Source organism: Arvicola amphibius, chromosome 1 (genome assembly GCF_903992535.2).
Source record: "Arvicola amphibius chromosome 1, mArvAmp1.2, whole genome shotgun sequence".
Lineage (NCBI taxonomy): Eukaryota > Metazoa > Chordata > Mammalia > Rodentia > Cricetidae > Arvicola > Arvicola amphibius.
The window spans coordinates 11,501,915-11,519,290 of NC_052047.1; the positions used below are offsets into that span (position 1 = coordinate 11,501,915).

At 44.3% G+C, this 17,376-nt stretch overlaps 1 protein-coding gene across 1 annotated transcript in view; it reads right to left on the reverse strand.

Annotated features, from left to right (window-relative positions):
- The window catches only part of Fras1 (Fraser extracellular matrix complex subunit 1), a 403,170-nt gene that overhangs the window by 154,118 nt on the left and 231,676 nt on the right, over positions 1-17,376 (reverse strand). The window contains exon 20 of the mRNA XM_038339383.1: positions 14,789-14,932. Coding sequence (XP_038195311.1) covers positions 14,789-14,932 — 144 coding nt within the window. The remainder of the gene's footprint in view (positions 1-14,788; positions 14,933-17,376) is intronic.

A 17,376-nucleotide genomic window follows, 5' to 3' on the forward strand; every position in this document is an offset into this window, starting at 1 on the left:
CCACAAATTGTTTCCTAGCCTCAATATGCACGTTGTGACACACATGTGCCTGTGCAATCATGTGCGTGCGCACACACACACACACACACACACACACACACAAATCAATAAATATGATTCTCTTTTATGTCTTCACTCCATGATGGCTAAAAAAAGAACTAACAGCTGTGCCAAAAAAACATGGCCAAATGCTGCCAGTTCTCCACCAAATTGTACTCTGCCTGTGCCTAAGAATAAGGCCATTGAGAGGTTCTTCATTCTGAATACAGTAGAAGCCTCTGCCCCCGGGATATTCCTGAAGAAAGTGCCTTTAGTGTTTTTGCCTTTTACAAGCTCCATTATTCTGTGTGCTCTGCCATTTATAGCAAGGAGATCAGGGATTGATCCCAAGAAGCCTGGAAAGCCCAAAACCTCCACATGACTTAGACCTGCTTGTGTTATGGGCTCACCACCACCAAAGCCTGTATAAGAAATTGGTTTCATAAGGAAAGAAGAAAAACCATCTGGGGCAAATAAAATAGAATCTAAACTTTAAAATAAGTATGTGAGTAAATACAATAAAAAAAAAAAGAATATCAGGAAAGTGTGGAGAATCTGGTGGCCCTGAAAAGGTTATTAAGGAGTGTACCCACTAGTTTTTAAAAGTCCACTTCGACATAGGATGAAAAGGATGGTACTTGGCTCTGTGTGTGTGTGTGTGTGTGTGAGAGAGAGAGAGAGAGAGAGAGAGAGAGAGAGAGAGAGAGAGAGAGAGAGAGAGAGAGAGAGAGAGAGAGAATGAATACACAACTACCTTGTCAGTTACAATCTGAGCTAATGAAGAGAGAAATGTCCCTAGGGCCAGCCAAATTTGTCCATTATACAATCTAAACGAATTTAAATGTGGCATGAGTAGCATCTCCAGGCACTGCAGGAGGTGACTGTGTGTCCCGTGAACTGCTGCGACATCAGTCACTTCCTGCCACCAATCCCGTACTTTATAAGAACTGATCTGATTTGGAGGAGACTTGGATTCTTCTTGGTAGGTGGTAACCATCCGACACATAGTAATCCTGCTGTCACTGGACACCCCGACTGTAGGAGTACAGCCAGTTAGAAATGGTGTCCTTAACATGGCGGTGTCCTCAGAGAGACCAACAAAGCCCAGGACAAATCCCCCTGCGATGTTCCCCATTCTCCTTTGTTTCCCATTCTCCTTTCCGTCTGTGTTCTTGACACATCTGAAGCAGTTCCTCAGGATACCCCAGAGGAGCTTCTACAGCTGCGACTCCATCTTCACTGGTGCTGCAGTGGCTAAAATAGGGGCCTGCATTTCCAATCTACCAATTGAACAGCTTTGGTAAGGATTAACATCCCATCCTAAAGCCCATCTGTGCAGGAAGGCATTCACAGCTAGCTCATCTTCCTGCCTGGAATCAAAAAATAGGAGGTTGACCTCAGAAACGCCTAGGTGATGTGTGTACACACTGATGGCTTAAACAGTGCCTACTGCAGGAGGCTGCCTTTCAGATTCTTCCCACTGCCACTCAGTAAGTAAAATCTTGTCACTGTTGCAATTACAGTGGAGGGTCTTTAACTATAACATTCATTAAGTGTGACAGGAGAAAAGTGAGACTCGGCATACATTTATGCTCAGCCCGTTTCAGATTACTGGTGTATAATGAGCGCGTGTGTGGCGGGGAGCAGGCAGATGGGCTTCCAGTTGTTTGTATACGTGCCACCTTGTTAATAAACAGTGAATTCACGCTCAGAGCAAGCAAATTAATGAACATATTACAGGGAAATCTGGAGACAGAGAACTCGCTCCAGATAAAAATAAATACATTTCTTGTTTTAAGCCCTAGCAGATTCTATTTGTTTTTGAAATAGACACAGCATGCAGACAGGCTCAAAATTTAAACAAATCAAGAATTAATACTTGAACTCAGCAGCAGCAACATTGTCTAATATGTCACCCTGCAGCTGTGAGGAAACTGCATGTGGTCATCGCTGTGTGATGCTTTCTCCGTATCAGAGGCTCTGCTTCGAGGATCAGGGAGGATTGTCTGTGATCATGATGGATGGCAGCACACACCGGTGACATGACTTATGTCTCATCTTGGGAACAAAGTCAAGAAAGCTTGAAGATATTCAAGTCAATGTGTGCTATTAAAGCTATGGTCTGAATGTTGATTTCATGGGGCAGTGACTCTTTAGCTGCTAAATAATGGTCTATAAAGACAAATTTAGACATACAGGGAGATTTTTAATAGTATCTTATAGAGTTGATTAGGTTCTTAATGCAACTGCATTAAGTGCATTTGGAAATACTTAGAATAACCAACACTTGTAACTGTTCTCCACCAGGTAAAAAAGAGATGATGTCATGCAAAAACTCCAGGCCATTGTAAGTATAGGATTCAGTAAACCTGGTCACAAGCCTATGGCTGGGAGGATCACAGGCTGTAGCGGAGAGCCTACGAGGACTATTTTGCTAAATGATCTTGCTATTCAACTGCCTTCTGAATAGCAGCACTAAATCCATAGACTAGTGAGGTACCCAACCAGAGATGATTCTACCGTAGGGAGTGGAGGTAACACAGGAACTCGTAACCAAAAGTGCTGAGGTTATGTGATGGTGGAGTGCTTGGCCTAAACGGAAGAGCTTTATGACACCTTCCAATACTCATTGAACACCATAGGAGAAGTGGGAAAACTGTGTGAGCCAGAGGATGGGAAGGCAGGCAACAAAAAGACATCTTCTGGAGAAGACGCAGCTGCTCTCATGAAATCTGTGCAAATTCAGGCCAAGACTGGGCCCCTGAACATTTCGTCAGATGTATGGGGTCTCATTATCCGTGAGACCACACCCCTTCCTGAAGGACAACTGGCACATAAAGATGTCGGGGGAGGAGGGGTCATTTCTTCAGTGGGGTCATCACTGACAGACACCTTTGTTCTATAATCTACCCACGCTCAGGATGAGGCTAACTAAACTCACTGGGCTACACATTATAAAGAAGCCATGAAAGTTAGAGCAGACTTGAGGAGAACGGGGTGGGGGCAGTTGAAGATGGCAGAAATTCACTGTATAGGTGCATGAGAAACAACACAAAGACTGTAGCATTTGAATTCTGGTTCCATTGTTAAGAGCTGATGAGAGTTCCATTTATGAGATAAGCACAAAAAGAAATTACAAAAATATGAGTGGCAGAAGAGAAAGAAGCAGCCTATTCCTTTCCCGTTTTAATTACTACGTTGGGCTCAGCCTACCCACAAGTGCTTAAAAATCAGGTCCTTTATGTCCTTCAGAGTCTAAATTAGTACAATAGCCATAAAACAAAGCAAAACCAATGGACCAAGCAAGCAAATAAAGCATCTCTACCCAGTGCCGTTGGCTACCTCTTTACTCTTAAATTGGCCAAACAACCCCTCCCCTGCACACACACACAGCAGACTGACCTCAATCTGACAGGACAGTGGTTTCTGCCGAGAAGGCTCCCAAAGGGGCCATGGGAGCAATGCAAAGACCGAGGCAGCTGGATGCAGGAACTGGAAATGTCAAAGCTCTTAGTTTGGGGGCAGCTCCGGCTGCAGCCAAGTGACAAGAATTCCGCCTGTGCTCGTATGTCTTGGCACCACACTTGATTTGGTTCCAAACAAAGAGAGTGACTCTTCAATTAGTGCTTATGGAAAGTCAGGCTTGGCTGTGAGGCCACCTGGATGGTGCTACAGGAAGCAGGAGTGGAACCTTCCCTGGAGATGCTCCTGACAGGATAACGAGAGAGCCAGAGGCACAAGGAGGGACGTGGAAGATTCAGAGACATTTGACAGAAATGAGGCTTGTTTTGTTTCATCCAGAAAGGGTGAAAGGAGGCCCAGGGCATCTTTTATACACAGAGCATACAACTTGGGCACTTAGCTGAGGCTTGCAAATGAAGGCATCCCCGGCAAGGAGAGAAAATTCAAGAGAGTACCAGCACAAACGAGCAGAGTGCTGTAGAATGGAGGGAAGAATTAGTAAGGATAGAGCTTCAATGTTCACTCAGGGATCAAAGGAGAACAAGGGCCCTGGAAATCAGGATAAGGGCATTAATGTGGGAGACAATGGGAACTGTCGTTACATCTTGGACTTCTATTATTTTATAAGCGGAGGCAACGGGAACCATCACAACATCTTGGTCGTCTATTATTTTATAAGCGGAGGCAATGGGAACCATTGCAAGATCTTGGTTCTATTAATTTATAAGCCAAAGCTCACCTTTAAAGGTTGGCCCTCATCTTGGGAAGAAGTGGGAGAAAGAAGGAAGCACAGCCAATGACCACTGCACAGCTAAAACAGTTAGAAAATGGGAGTCACTCAATGGGTCTGAACTGTGTTGGCTCCAAGAGTCATGGATAAACAAAAGAGAAGAAAGAAAACAGCTTAGTGGGTGTGGCATAAAGTTTGGGGTTTCCTTGGAGCTTTTTCAGTCTGGAGTTCCTCTGGGTAGAGGGGAGTGAGAGTCTATGCACTTGGAACAGAACCCAAGGAGGGAAAAAGAACACCGTGGGAGATGAGAAGGTCCTAAACAATGAGGTGTGTGTGGGGGGGGGGGGGGGTGCGTTTCAAGGGAGCTACAAAGGGGCTGTGTGAAAAGAGAAGAGGAAACAGCTGGCTGGAGGAGTCAGCTCAAGGAGAGATGGAAGGCAGAAAGGAAATAAATGAATGGAAATACCGAGACATTTGAGAGAAAATATGAGGTTTGTTTGTGTTTTATCCAACATTGTTATTCCTTCAAACAAAAAGAGAATGCTGAATTGTAACCAGGTGTTAATGCCAACTGAGGTTTGAATGGAGGAAGGGGTACTGAGGTGTGGGAAGGCTGTGTGGGCGAGGTCCCCAGAATGTATAAATTAAGTGACTGCCCAGAAGTGCAGAATAGGTTGTGTGATAAGGCCACACATGGGCCCTCGGAAGCAGAGCTACTTGGGTGCAGAGCGTGGCTGCACTGGCTGTCAGCTGTGTAACTGGGTAAATGGATTCATTCCTCTGATTCCAGTTTTCTGGCTTGCAAAATGGAGGCATCAGTAACTCCAGGCCCAACCCTTGGATCCAAGGGACCAACCCATGCAATGACTTACATGATGAGCAGGTGTACAGTAATTCGAAACCTTTTTATGTCGCGGGCCCAATCAGAACCAATGTTCATGCTGAAGATGGGCTTAAAACAAAGTCAGTATTTTTGTTCACTGCAGTCAGCTGAAGAGATTTACAAGTGCCAGGGAAAATCAGGTATGCGTACTTATAGGACACTATTGCCTTTAGTATTGAAGAGGTATCCACATCTAAATTCTGCCACATAAGCCCAGACTGCTTTTGGGCTTGTCCTTCCTGAGCAGCAGCAACAGTGGCCGCAACGAAAGTCTGTGATTGACATGTTAAGGTCATCTGTCCTTAGAAAAGCTGGGTAGAGTGTTGTGTAGCAACTCATGCAGAGGTCAAAATACAAGCTCTTTTTCTTCCTTATTTTAATCTAGCTCATCCTCAATTCAAGCATATATCATATCTTATTTTTCTTCTTTTGAAACGGCTCAAATAAAAGAAATGCCTTGAAGTGTTCAATCATCCCTTTGCAGACCCTGTGGTCTCTTAAATAAAAACACAAATTGAGAGAATAAGGAGAAGACAATCACTGAAAGTTCCAGAAAGAGATTGGATATGCGATTCATAGTTCAAGCAATAGGAGATGGGGTGACATGAGGAAAAATAAGAAAGGAAGTATATTACAAAAGAAGGAGATAAGGGAAATAAAGGAGCAAGTGTTAAAAAAAATAGAAGGCACAAGGAAATTGAAAGTATACAGAGATAGGAGAGCAGGGCCAGATGAAATGAAGGGGAGGGCGGAGAAGATGAGATAAAAACCAGAATATGGATCACTCTAAGAAAAAAGCTCCTCCATCAAATTACTATAGAACCGGAAGGGATGGGATTAGAGCCTTTGAGCCCAAATCCCCAGCACTCCCGAAGCACAAGCTATGTGCTGGTCAAACAGACAGTGATCCACATGGTGGAATGTTCTAGTAATTACAACTCTGCAGAAAGGTTTTATAGGTTGATCCAATGAGAAGATAAATTATTTAGAAAATTGATAAATCCATAAACATGCCATTGCTACTAACAACAACAAAAGCATAGTTAGCCACAGTTGTAGCCTTGCAAGTCATATTTAACCTGCTAGCTAATCTCACCTGCTTGTCAACAGCCATCACAACAGGAAAATAGCCAAGATTGCTGAATGCTACTTAATGATTAAAAGTAGCAATTATGAAGACCTTCTAATAGTGTCAACACACACAAATATATGTGCTACCAAGAGAAAAGAACAGCGTACCTAATGGCTACCACTATTAAAAACACATTCAAGTACATATACATTTTGAAAGATTTAAGTAGATGTGGATTGATATAGATTACTAAAATTTAGCATGGGTGAATATTTTTCTCTTCCATTTATTCAGTTAGCTGGAACACCATAGAGTAGGGGCATCTGCGTAGGCGAGGCAGCCAGGGCAGCCAATCAGCTTTGTCAGCATTCACAGGAGCGGAGCATGCCTTGCCAGTTTTTAAAGAATGCCTCTCTAAGCTCCCTAGTCATCACAGCCATCCCCACCAATCCATCTTCCCCTCCTCTAGCCAGAAGCTGGGCCGTGGCTCAGGCTGGAAAGTGGTGCTGTACAAGCAAGAGTCGCAGACTTGCATTGTCAAAGCCCACAGAAAAATGCCGTGCATTGGGCATTCACACACAATCCTAGTGCTGGGAAGGCAGACGGGAGCATGCGCACACAATCCTAGTGCTGGGAAGGGAGACCTGGAACCTGGAATCAAGTGACCAGCTGGTCTAGCTGAACCAGGGAGTTCACAGCCAGAAAGAGGCTCTGTTTCAGAAGTGAGGTGCAGAGGGATTGAGGGCAACACCTGACATCAACCTCTGGCCTGCACATGCTCGTGTGCATGAGAATACACACGTGCACACATGGAAACCTATGCAGACAAACACTACACATGTGTAGATGCACTAAATGTCTGATATGGAGCTGGGGAGATGCTCAGTCAGAGATATATATTTTTCACACACGTGAGGATTTCAGTTCAATCCCTGGGACCCATGTTAAAAACCAGGCATGATATAGTACGCACTTGATGCACTTGTAATCTGTGTTGGAGAGGTCAAGACAGGAGGAACCCTGGAACTCAGTCTTCAGCCATTCTACCATAATTGATAAGTTTCTGGCCAATGAGATGCTCTGTCTCCAAGGGGGTGGATGTGGATAGTGTCCTTGAAGATGACGTCTGAGGTTATCATCTAGCCTCCATACACATGCACGCACATGTGCATTTGCACTGCAATACTCAAACACTATACACACATACACACATACTAAGCAAGCAAGCAAACAACGACAAGATTACGTGTTCCTCAGGCCCTAATGTGTGTGCTCAGTCATACTCGGCACCGTGGGGGTTCAACAATGACAAAGTGAATTATGAAATCCCAGTCTCCAGATTCAGCTCTTGGTTCTTTGATGCCTGCTTGAGTCAATTCTTTAAATCCCTTACACTCTAGTTTGTTTATATGCAAAACACAGATTGGATTACCACCTCCCTTGAAGATCCCAGGAATGAGAAATGGCAAAACTGCATCAGAAGTTCTCGCATCATCCCCAGGGGCATCACCTATTATTAGATGCCCATGCAGATCACCTGCAGAGAACTTGAGTTAGTCAGTGCCAAATGGATGAGACAATCGTCATACAGAGAAATTACAGCATGGAAGATGCCCAGGGGTAGCTGGTTCTGGAAGGAAGACTCTGAGTTAGGTGCTGAGGGATCATGGGTAGGACTTTGATGATCACTACACATTTAGTCTATGCTCTTTCTTCCCCTTTTACCATTGTATCGGTGCCTCCAGCTCGCCTTCCTGTGACCGAAGCCTCTGTGAAACAGAACCGCCCCTTCCGTGTCTGAGTGTGGGAGCACTGGCTCCTGCAGGGCGCCTGCCCAGGGGCTCCTGTGCTCCACTCAGACCCCACCAGTTCTCGGTGCTGCAGCTGGATCAACTTCTACTAGAATGCAGATCTGGGCTCTGCTACTCTCTGGCCATGTCTACACTATCACCAAAGAACGCAGGCCCTACTTTCAGAAATGTTAGCAATGAATGGAGAAAACCACAGTAGTAACTCAAAAACGGTTGAGAGGATGTTGTCTTAATGATTTGCAAGAAAAATTTTAATAGCCATACTCTTTAAAAAGAAAAGGGTAACAGGACAGTAGTGGAGGATGCCTTTAATCCCAGTACTAGGGAGGCAGAAGCAGGTGGATCTCTGTGAGTCAGCATGGTCTAGAGAGCTAGTTCCAGGACAGATAGGGATACAAAGAGAAACTGTCAAAAAAAAAAAAAAAAAAAAAAAACCAAAGAAACAAAGAAAAACAGAAAGGAAATAGTGACAGGTCTATCTGTTGGGGTGATTCTACTGTCTAATAACAGAGAAAGGAGAGAAGAAAGGAAGAGAGGAAAGGAAGAAGAGAGTGAGGAAGGAGGCAGAGGTCAGGGAGGGGAGGGGACAGGAGAGGGAGCCAATCTACAATCTAGGTTGCGGTTAATACAATCTAGGTTGTACAGGTTAATAGTCTCAATTTATTTTAGTAATTGCCAATGAATTACTTAAAATATTAACACCAGTTGTTAGTTGAGCACTTCCCCAAAGTAAGTTGTGGAATCCACTGGCAACCTCGAGATGCTCTAACAGGAGAGGGGATGGACATTCATTCGTCACATGACTGGGAATATCACCTAGCCCTGTTACCATAGTGATTTACGTCTGTAAGGCTAGGAAGCTCCTGCAATGTTGAAAGTTGCTCAACTTAGCTTAACCAAAACTCCAGGCTAAAAAAATTAAGAACTGTATTTCATTTTCCAAGGTTTTGGCCAAGAGCCTTTGTTGCATTTAACAGCTATAACTATCTTTAGAATTAAACTTTATTCAATATAAAACTGCCCAGACTAGCATTTCTTTGATACTTTTCCCCTTTTGTTTATGCTCTTACCCAGACTGGGGGATGTCAACCAGCATTTAAAACACCATCATACAGGCAAGAGTCGAGTTTAAACTCCCTAGAATTCCGCCACTCCAGTTAACCAGCTGCCCATCCCAGTGACTCACCCTCAGGACTCTCATCTCTTCCAGAAAGATCTGAGAAGCCTGGCCAGCCTACTAGGCACTCACCAGGCCCAGGGCATAGTTTTCTATAATGCCTCTACTCTTGGACATTTCCCCGGTAGGGCCTTATCTGTGCTTTCCTTTTCATTTCACCCTCTTCTGTGAACGGGAGAAAGCTTTCAGCTGAGAAAGACAAATGGAGAAGGCACCTCAGGCTTTGGAAATTCGAGATAATGTTGAGATGTGCAGCGGGGGCAGAAAAGCCTCTAAAGAAAATGCCTGCCTATCCAAAGCACTTGGCCATATCTGTAAGAGGCTGGTGCAGCCCTGTGTCTCATCCCACTTCATCTGTCATTGCTCAAACCTTCAGCCCTGACCTAAATCTTCCAACTATCTCTTTGCTTTGACAGACTTGGAGGAGACGCTCCCGCCCCACCTATGACATCTCCATATGTGAGAACACACTGAGGTGATTGGACCTGTTCCCAGGATGTGTTTACTCTTGTCCGGGTGATAGATTAAGTGGAATTCTCTCTTTGAATAGCTAAGTGCAATTAAGAGGTCTTGGGTGATGATCACGGTTACAGCTAAGATAGGAAAAACATCCCAGGAGTAATCGTAACCCCCTGAAAGGTGCTCACATACCACAGAGGACTGAGGGGGTTCTCTCTGTGGCCCAAGGACACTTTCAAGGACACTGCATAGTAGAGGTGTGTGTCGGCCTGTTTGGTCTGTCACCACACGGTTCCTCACCTTTCTTCCTTCAGATCAAAGTCATGTGATAAATTCCCTAACACTTAATATGAAGTAAAGCAACATTTCAACATAGAAATAAAATTCTAGGACATTCAGTTCAGGGTAACAGTAAGCAGAAACTGAGCTGGTAACTATTTATGTATCCCTTCAGCCTCTTCTGGGACAGCACCCCTCATGTCCAACTGTCACCCCAAGTCCACCTTGTCCAAATGCAAACCTGAATGTTTGTTACACTTGTTCCTGTCCTCCCTTTGAATATCCATGCCTTGAAAACCGGACTCCATGTGACTCTCCCGCTCCCTCCCCACTAAGGCGAGGGAGCAACTATTTCTGTTACTCTATTAAACTAAACCACATGAAATTGCCCCTCTTGGATCATTTTTGCTGGCAAATAGCAAAAATCTAATGGATCATTTACATCCAGAGAGGCCAAGTCCTTTTCTTCCCCTTCACCCTTGGCTTGAAAGCTCATCTGGGCTCCTGGAATTATCTATTAGAGGTCTTTCTGCCCCCAGCATCTTCCAGGCCATCTTCTGTAATCTTTCTCTTCACAGAAAGGCAACCATCACACTTCCTGCTAAAAGAAAAAAAAAAAAAAGGCCCGGCCATACTTGAAATCCTAGCCCTTGGGGAATAAATAAAGGGAGGGCAACTATCATGATTTCTAAGTCAGCTTGGGCTACAGACCTATCCCCCAAAGAAGATGGTCTTATGAGGGCAGACATCTTACAGCAAGGAGAGACCTCTAGGAAACCCATCCCGTGGGTACCTTAGTATTGGACTTGCATCCTCCAGAGCATTGAGAAAAATCCATTCTTTGCCTTCACTAAGCTACACCTTAGTGAAGTACAAGTAACATATCTTCATCTCTATCCCCCGAGCCTGCACAGAGCCAGCCTGGCAAGGAATATGAATTTACTAAACACTTGATGAACTAGAAAGTCACACATTTAGTGACAAAGTAAACTTCTACATCAACACATTTTTTATGACTTTATAATTGAAATACACTTATAACAATCTCTATGCAAAATATATCCGAGCAATGCACTTAAAATCAAGAGCACACCCAAATGTTCATGAATAGTCAAGGCTTCTCCCCAGTCCATTTTCATATGCTTGTTCTTCTAAGACTCGGGACTCCAAAGCCATTGAGTCCACTACTATGATTCTTTATTTTAAGGGTCCTTATTAGCCTTAAAAAAATTAATGCAGCTCCTTATCACCTAATTTACCATCAAACAATGCTCTGGACATTGGAGAGAACAGAGCTCATTAAGTATTAAACCTTTCCAATCTCCTTATATAAGCATTTATTTATAAAATATGTCATAGCATAAAAGTTTTAGGGTCCACATGCAAAACAGACAGGAACAGAAAATCGACCATGACAGGGGCAGTTCACACTCTACCACGAATACTGTCCCATAAGTCACCCCTCCAAACTCCAGCCTGTCCTTCACATAGAACACCCTTAGTCAAGGCACAACTCGCCCCAAAACTCTCCCAATGCTCAAGATCCAGCCTCAACTTGTGCCCCCCAAACTTCAAGCTCTCTATTTTCTGATTTCAACTTAAACTTCCCAACCTGTTCCCATCATGTTCTTCAGTGATGGTCATGCTTATCACTGGTGCTGGATGAGTCACGGGCCACAAAGGACCCGCATTCGCTACTTCTCAGGTCTGCCTCCTGGTAGAACCACATGCCCCGGCTCTGTCCTACCCAACCCTTGCTGATCTGCAGGAAGCAAACCAGGTTTCAGCAGCTCTGTGAAGCCTTCTGCGTCTTGTTCTTTCCCCTCCCCCACCTGCACTGAACTACAGTCCTTAGCACCTGCAGATATTTCAGTACAAACCTCTTGGTACCATTTGTCAGCTGTATCTTCAGTTCATCCCCTTGAGTAGCCTGAAATGTCTCTCTGCTTCCTCATAAGAGCAACTCAGCCTACATCCACTAATACACTTTCACTACCCACTGTCAGCGAGGTTTGGGACCTCAAGGTACAGTCCCTGGGTAACAATACTGCTGAAATAGGTAGGAGAAGCTTTGCAAGCCTGTCTAGAGTGTATTGGGTCACTGGCGGCATGCCTTTATGGGAGACTGTAGGACTCTAGTCTCGGCTTTTGACTTCCTGTTCTATAACATAGGCCTTTCATACAGGTGTATTTCACACACACATTCCACGATAAGACACAGCAGAGAGCAAAGGCCCCTCCCAAACTGAGAGAAAGCTAGTGACAAGGGCTAGAATCTTTGAAATTCTAAGCTAAAGAAAACAGTTCTCTCTCTTTTTTAAGAAATTGATTTCATTGAGCTATAATTATTCTCTGCTCCTCCCCCCCCCTTCAACCGTCTCCCAAGGTCTCCATGCTCCCAATTGAAGTTTAGATCCATGTATGTCTCTCTTAGGGTCCTCATTGCTGTTGAGGTTCTCTGGGATTGTGATTTGTAGGCCGGTTTTCTTTGCTTTATATCTAAAAGCCACTTATGAGTGAGTACATGTGATAATTGTCTTTCTGGGTTACTGCACTCAATATGATGTTTTCTAGATCCATCCATTTGCCTGTAAATTTCAAGATGTCACTATATTTTTCCATTTACCCCATTGTGTAAATGTACCACATTTTCCTTATCCATTCTTCAGCCCAGGGGCATTTAGGTTGAAGGAAACATTTCTTTTTCTAAGTTAGTTGCATCTGGTATATTACTGAAATAGTTACACAGTAGTTACATGAAGATGACTAACACATATGTTGGGGCAGCTTGTATACATTAAAGTAAGGCTCAGCATTGAACTCAGATGTTCGAGCTGTAACTGTCAACACCTGCCATTATCAGGCATTCCCTTGGGAGAAGAAATGAATGATTGTCTCCTTCCAAGACAGCGCTTCAACTGCAGCACCAGAAATACACTCCATCCGGCATCTGGTAGAGTTTGTGTTTGTTGTTTTGGACAGAACACAGTGTCTTGTGCGTGCTAGATGAGAGCTTTATCACTGAGCTATGCTCCAGTCAGCCTCTGACTAGACTCAAACCTAGATGCCGGACTTCAGCTGAGTTCTCTAAAGGTTCACTCAGTTTCTGGGACTGAGGTTTTGCTCAGAATTCATCACTGTCCCAATGCTGTCCTGCATTCGACAGTTTTCAGTTTTGTTAGATGATAGAACCTAGTGGCCAATATCTAGTCTTAAGATCGCATGCAAAAGAAGCCATCCCTCTGGCAAGACACTGGTACCAACTGGTCACATTGAAAACATTGACAATGACGTAATATGTCCCCCAACTAAACAAGATGACAGTTATCGGCGCTGTCTCAGTATGATCTTGCCTGTGGGACACTGGGCCAGAGTTTCTGCTGCCTCAGGTGAAGCCACAAAGCTGGGTTAGTTTCCTACCAGACCCTACTTGCTCATCACTCCTACCTACATCTACATCCCAGCGTGCCTCCCAGCTCAGCTCCTCAAAAGTAAGGCAGTCTCTGCTGAAGGCAAACTGCTCTACAATTCATAGAGGATGGTGGAATATACAGCAACCTCTACTCTCTTGAGTGGCTGGGCCATTAACATACTTTTTCTCCTTGTAGTCTGAGATTATTAGCAGATTCAAAAACAGATATTTTGATGTTGCTCTGTGAATGTCTAGGTGGATGGTTGCAGGTGTTGTATGGCTCTAATGTTATTGAAACTTCAAGTCCTTCTTCCCTCTCTCTTTCCCTTTCTTCCTTTAGATTCTGGAAACTGGTCTACTTTTTTTGTTTTTTTAGTTCTCTCTCTCTCAGTTTTTTTTAAGACAGGGTTTCTCTGTACAACAGCCCTAGCTGTCCTGACACTACTCCGTAGACCAGACTGGCCTTGAACCCACAGAGATCTGTCTGTCTCTGCCTCTGCCTCCTGAGTGCTGGGATTCAAGGTGTGTGCCACCACCGTCCAGCTGAAACTGGTCTACTTTTGGCTGAACCTCCCTAAGATTCTGTGCCACCAAAGAGCAGATAATGTAAACATGGGGGGAACATGTTTAGAACAAATGTTTTGAAAATGCATTTTTGGTACCTTAAGTGCACATAAAAGTACTATAACCATCACTTCATTTCCCATTAATATGAGACTCTAATTTTCTTTCAGGACATAGAAAAACATTATTAAATGTCTATCTAAGTTGCACATCTGTAATCCTCACATTTGGGAGGAGGGGGCAGGAGGATCAGGAGATGAAGGCCATCCTCAGTTATATAGCAAGCTGATCCCAGACTGTGTGTGAAGATTAGTCTTCATTACCAGCTTGACTGAATCACCATGGAAACAGGGTGGGAGGGAGGAAGGAAGGAAGATACACCCTGAATGAATGTGGGGGCACTGTTCCATGGGTTTGGGGTCTGGAATGGAAACAGGAGGAGAAAGCAAGGGAAGTGCTGACATCCATCTTTCTCTGTTCCTTCACTGCAGATGAGATGGGATCGGTTATCTCAAGCTCCTGCACGGTACCTTCCCATCCATGACGGGCTGTGCCTGCAAACTGTGAGCCCGAATACTCTGCTTTTCTCAAGTCACTCTGGCATTTTATGATAACAATAAGAAAAGTAACTAATACATTGGGCTAAATGAGACCCTAATTCGAAAAAAGAAAAATAAGAAAGAAAAACGAACAAATGAAAACGGTTAAATTTGACTCCCCATTCATCAAACACTTGCGGAAATACAGTGAAGTCAGTTCCTGGACAAGAGACAAGTATTGGCTGGAAAAAAGAGCTTCTAGTCTGAACCAAATGGATCAGCACCAACACCCTTGTGCCTGGTACGAAGCCTCTAGCAGCCACCCCAGAATTCCCCAGGACCCCAAAGAGGCATCACTCACCAGCACAGTACCCAACCAAGTTCAGGAACTGCTCCTCCTTGCAGCTGGTCTTACAGTGCCCATTGGTGAGAGTGAGGTGGGGGTGACAGGAGACACAGTCCGATTCCAGGGGCCCATGGCACTGCCTGCAGGATGGGTGGCACTCTGGGGAGAGGGATAAAAGTCGGGACTAGAATCAGCAGTTCGTCATGCAAATGCATGCGTTATTTCATGCACCCCGCAAATCTCTAACTCTGGTCATCTGCTGAGGACTCCTGAGCATGTCTGTCATATGCCTAGATGTGACCCAACAACGGCTGTTTCTGGAATATTGAAATATTGAAAGAGAATATTGCCCACAAGCATAACAGGGATCTAGAGCTAGAAAAATTTGAATCCTCAGTCACACATTCCAAAGGTGCATCCTCATATATGTGACTAGGAAATTCAAACCCAGGCTTAGCAAACATCTTCTACTTCAAAATACCAGTAGGGGAGGGAGGGAGTAGACACACACACACACAAACACACACACACACACACACACACATAGACACATATACAGAGATAGATACACACACAAGAAGACAGAGACAGAGAAATAGAGAGATACAGAGAGACATGCACACAGAAAGAAACAGAGGAAGACAGACACAGAGACCAAGGCAGACAGACACAGATATACCTACAGATACACACACAGACACACACAGACACACACTCACACACAAAAGCACACAAACAGACACAAAGCACACATACACATAGAAGAGGAAAAAGAAGAGGGAGTTTTGCTTTTCAGAAATTCCTGGCAGACAAGCAGAGGACCAGACATGCACATGGCACTGAGCCTTCCCACCAGAGTGAGTTACTAGCCAGGCTCTATCTTCAGGCCTCATCTTGGATCCTTTTTTTTTTTTTTATTAGTTTAATCAATACTACTTAGTTAAATACAAAGAACAGAAAAACATTCTTCCTTCTGGAGGTTATCATGAGCTGCATCTGAAGTTCAAAGCCTTAGACAAAATTATAGCAAAGTTATGTCTTCCTCAGAAAACCACCAAATTAACAAGAGGCACAGCAGTGTAAGACTCCAGGCGAGCCTCCGGAAGGAGTAGGGAATCAAGACACAGACAGGGGAGAAGCCAGGCAGGTCATGGCTTCACCGGTCCAGACTGCCAAGGCGGGTGGCAGGAGATCTATGTGTTCCTAGCCAGGAAGAAGAGATCTAAGACTGTCTGCTGCCAAGGGCTGGGGGCGGAGGGTAGGAGCTTGTAGAGCTTGTGGACACCAATACGCTCCCTCCTGGAACAGGGCTGGTGAAGAGCAAAGGCACAGGCTCCAACTCAAATCAAACGCCTCTACCTTTGGGCAAGAGGCCAGGAGGAGGTAAGATACTTTTAAAAAAGGGGGTGGGGACAAGAAAACAAAGTGTTGGTTAGAAGGGATAGATCAGTCTGCATTCCTGAGACTCTGAGAGGCATCCAGAAGATGCTGGCATTCCGAGGATAATTCTACCACCCAGGTCTTCCGCCTTCCTAGAATGTCTGCAGTGACCTGTGTGCCCTGCCTCTGGGGAGACCATCCATCTACTGACAGGGAAGAAGTGGAGCAATGGAGAAGGCTCTCCTTTAAACAGTTTACACACAGGAACCATGGGGGCCTGGATAAAAGCCTCTCCAGCTAGAAGATCTCTTCAAAGGCACAGCTAAGGACAGAGCAGGCAGTTACCCTGCAGAGCTGAGGGTACCTTCAAGTAAAGCTGCCCAGGGCCCAGAGATTAAAAAGGTATTTGAGGGAAAGAAGAAAACTGCAGAATAAAAATCACACTGATATCAATATCCAGTCATCCATATTTAAATTGACTCTACATCTGCTCTTCAGAGTTAAGGCCAGAAGAATCTAATATGTGATCATTATTTATTTGTTTGTTTTAATATTTAATGGGGGTGGAGCAATGGCTCAGTGGTTAAGAGCACCAGGTTCCTTTTCAGGTCCTGAGTTTGATTCCCAGCACCCAGATGACTGTTTACTGCTGTTCCAGGGGATCTGATGCCCTCTCCTGGGCACCAGGAGAACACTTGGTACACAGATATACACGTAGGCAAAATACTCATACTCGTAAGACAAACTAAGTTAAAATATTTCATAAGTTTACTATACATTTTCTGACTCCAGAAATATACAGACAATGATTTCATTACAACAAGCTTTTTTTTTCCCCCATCAACTAGCCTCAAATGTCTGTTTTTGGAAGCAAAATAGACTCCTGGGATAATGTGTTTCTCTTTTCCACCCTGAGGGTATAAAAATAAACAGCACCACCCTAGGGTGCTTAAGTTTTACTATTTTTTTCAATTTCATTAAAATGCTTTACTAATCTGAACCTGTAATTTCAGAACTCTCTGTTATGGACTGTAGAGGTACTCTTAAATTGGGAAGACACGTCAAAGAAGGAAATAAAAACCTTATTTACCCTTTGTTTTCTTTTCCTGCTGCTTCCAAGGGAAGCAAGACTGGAAGCTGTCCTTATCTCTGCTTTCTTCCTGGCCCTCTCTAACACACCTCCAAAGCTCCCCAAGTCACCACCACTGGGCCATTCTACTTCC